Source organism: Musa acuminata, chromosome BXJ1-8, assembly GCF_036884655.1.
Source record: "Musa acuminata AAA Group cultivar baxijiao chromosome BXJ1-8, Cavendish_Baxijiao_AAA, whole genome shotgun sequence".
Lineage (NCBI taxonomy): Eukaryota > Viridiplantae > Streptophyta > Magnoliopsida > Zingiberales > Musaceae > Musa > Musa acuminata.
The window spans coordinates 38,205,620-38,207,498 of NC_088334.1; the positions used below are offsets into that span (position 1 = coordinate 38,205,620).

The following is a 1,879-nucleotide window of genomic DNA, read 5'->3' on the forward strand; positions in this document are numbered from 1 at the left end:
TTCCAAAATCATATAATATCGGTTGGATTCTAGTTCTAATAGAACCATCTAAAATCGATTTGATTTTAGTTTTGATAAAATCTAAATCAACGATTGGAATGTGGATGAAAAGATTTTCTTAGAAAAAATGCTAATAAATTGAATGGAAGTTGTTAAAATAATTATAGATAAATAAAAAGTACAATAAATATAAGAAGACTCATGTAATATCAATTCAAAAAGATAATGTTGATAGTATTCTCGTCGCTAATATTTGGATTCTAGAGAAAAGTATCCTCTCTCTCCATCTATAAAATCGACTCCTTATCATCTCCATCAGTACTACAGCAGCAGCATGATTAGGATACCAGAGGTAAGGTTGAGCTCCGGGGGAAAGCCCATGCCGCGTATCGGCATGGGCACGGCGGTGTACCCTTTCGCCACATCCGAAGCCATGCACGTCGCCATTCTCAGGTCCATCGAACTCGGCTACCGCCACTTTGACACCGCTGCGCTCTACCAGTCCGAGGAACCGCTCGGCGCCGCCATCGCCGACGCCCTCCGCGCCGGCACCATCCGCTCCCGCGACGAGCTCTTCATCACCTCCAAGCTGTGGTGCAGCGACGCCCACCCTCATCTTGTCCACTCCGCCCTCCAAAAGACTCTTCGGTAGACCTCCAAACTCATCTCAACCTTCAAGTTCGACGTAACGCCTTGCCTTCTACCCCCATCTTCCCCGTGTTTCAGCAACCTGCAGCTGGAGTACCTCGACCTCTACCTCGTACACTGGCCGGTAAGTACAAGGCCGGGAAAGTACGAGATACCGCTGGCGAAAGAGGACCTCTTGCCCATCGACATGAGCGCAGTGTGGAGGGCCATGGAGGAGTGCCACGCTCTCGGGCTAACCAAGTCCATAGGCGTTAGCAACTTCTCCTCCAAGAAGCTGGAAACGCTACTCTCCATTGCCAATATCCCTCCTGCTGTCAATCAGGTACTGATCATATAACCCAACTAGATGTTTGATTCGATCTTGGAGATGGTTGGATCACGCGTACTGTTGTGTGAGGATAAGGTGGAGGTGAACCCTCTGTGGCAACAGCAGAAGCTGAGGGAGTTTTGTGTGGCTAAGGGGATTCAGGTATGTGCCTACTCGCCCTTGGGGGCCAAAGAAACGTACTGGGGGCAAAACTGTGTCATGGACTGCGGTGTCCTCAAAGACATAGCTGCGGCCAAGGGGAAGACTCTTGCTCAGGTAATGACTGTGCGGTAAACATACACATACACATAAACAAGATGGGTTTTGAATCAAACGCATTGTGAACGAGGGGACAGGTCTGCTTGAGGTGGGTGTACGAGCAAGGAGACTGTGTTCTGGTGAAGAGCTTCAACGAGGAGAGGATGGTGGAAAACCTGGACATACTGGATTGGGAGCTGAGCGAAGAAGAGAAGCACAAGATTGGTCAGATTCCACAGCGCAAAGGGTACGCTGGCTGGGATTTCGTGTCTGATGATGGCCCCTACAAATCCACTGCAGAGCTGTGGGATGGTGAGATATAAATAAGTAATGGGCGGGGAAGACAAACCTATCTCATGTCCTGTTCTTTGGATGTAAAACAAAGATTCTCATATATATGTTAGAATCGAGAATCATAAAAAAACAAAAAAAACCTGCTTCATCGTGGTTCTGGTTTTTCTTTCGGTTTCTCATTCATGTTAGAATAGACTGTCAACATACGAAACAAAAAATCTAATCAGGATTAAAATTTAATTATCATAAATAAAAAAAACAAAGTATCTATTGGACATTATTATGGAATTAAAACCTCAAGAGATTTGTACGTGAATAAACTATATCATTCTTTTTTTTTTCTTTTCACATGGGACTATTACAATATTAATA

At 45.1% G+C, this 1,879-nt stretch overlaps 1 protein-coding gene across 1 annotated transcript; it reads left to right on the forward strand.

The window, feature by feature from the left end:
• The first annotated feature begins 300 nt into the window (after nt 1–300).
• LOC135587792 (deoxymugineic acid synthase 1-B-like) lies at nt 301–1,658 on the forward strand. The gene is made up of 4 exons (XM_065079560.1): nt 301–648; nt 727–970; nt 1,052–1,231; nt 1,312–1,658. Exons 1-4 carry the CDS (start codon nt 335–337, stop codon nt 1,534–1,536), a joined length of 963 nt encoding a protein of 320 aa, XP_064935632.1. The 5' UTR covers nt 301–334; the 3' UTR covers nt 1,537–1,658.
• The last annotated feature ends 221 nt before the right edge of the window (nt 1,659–1,879 follow it).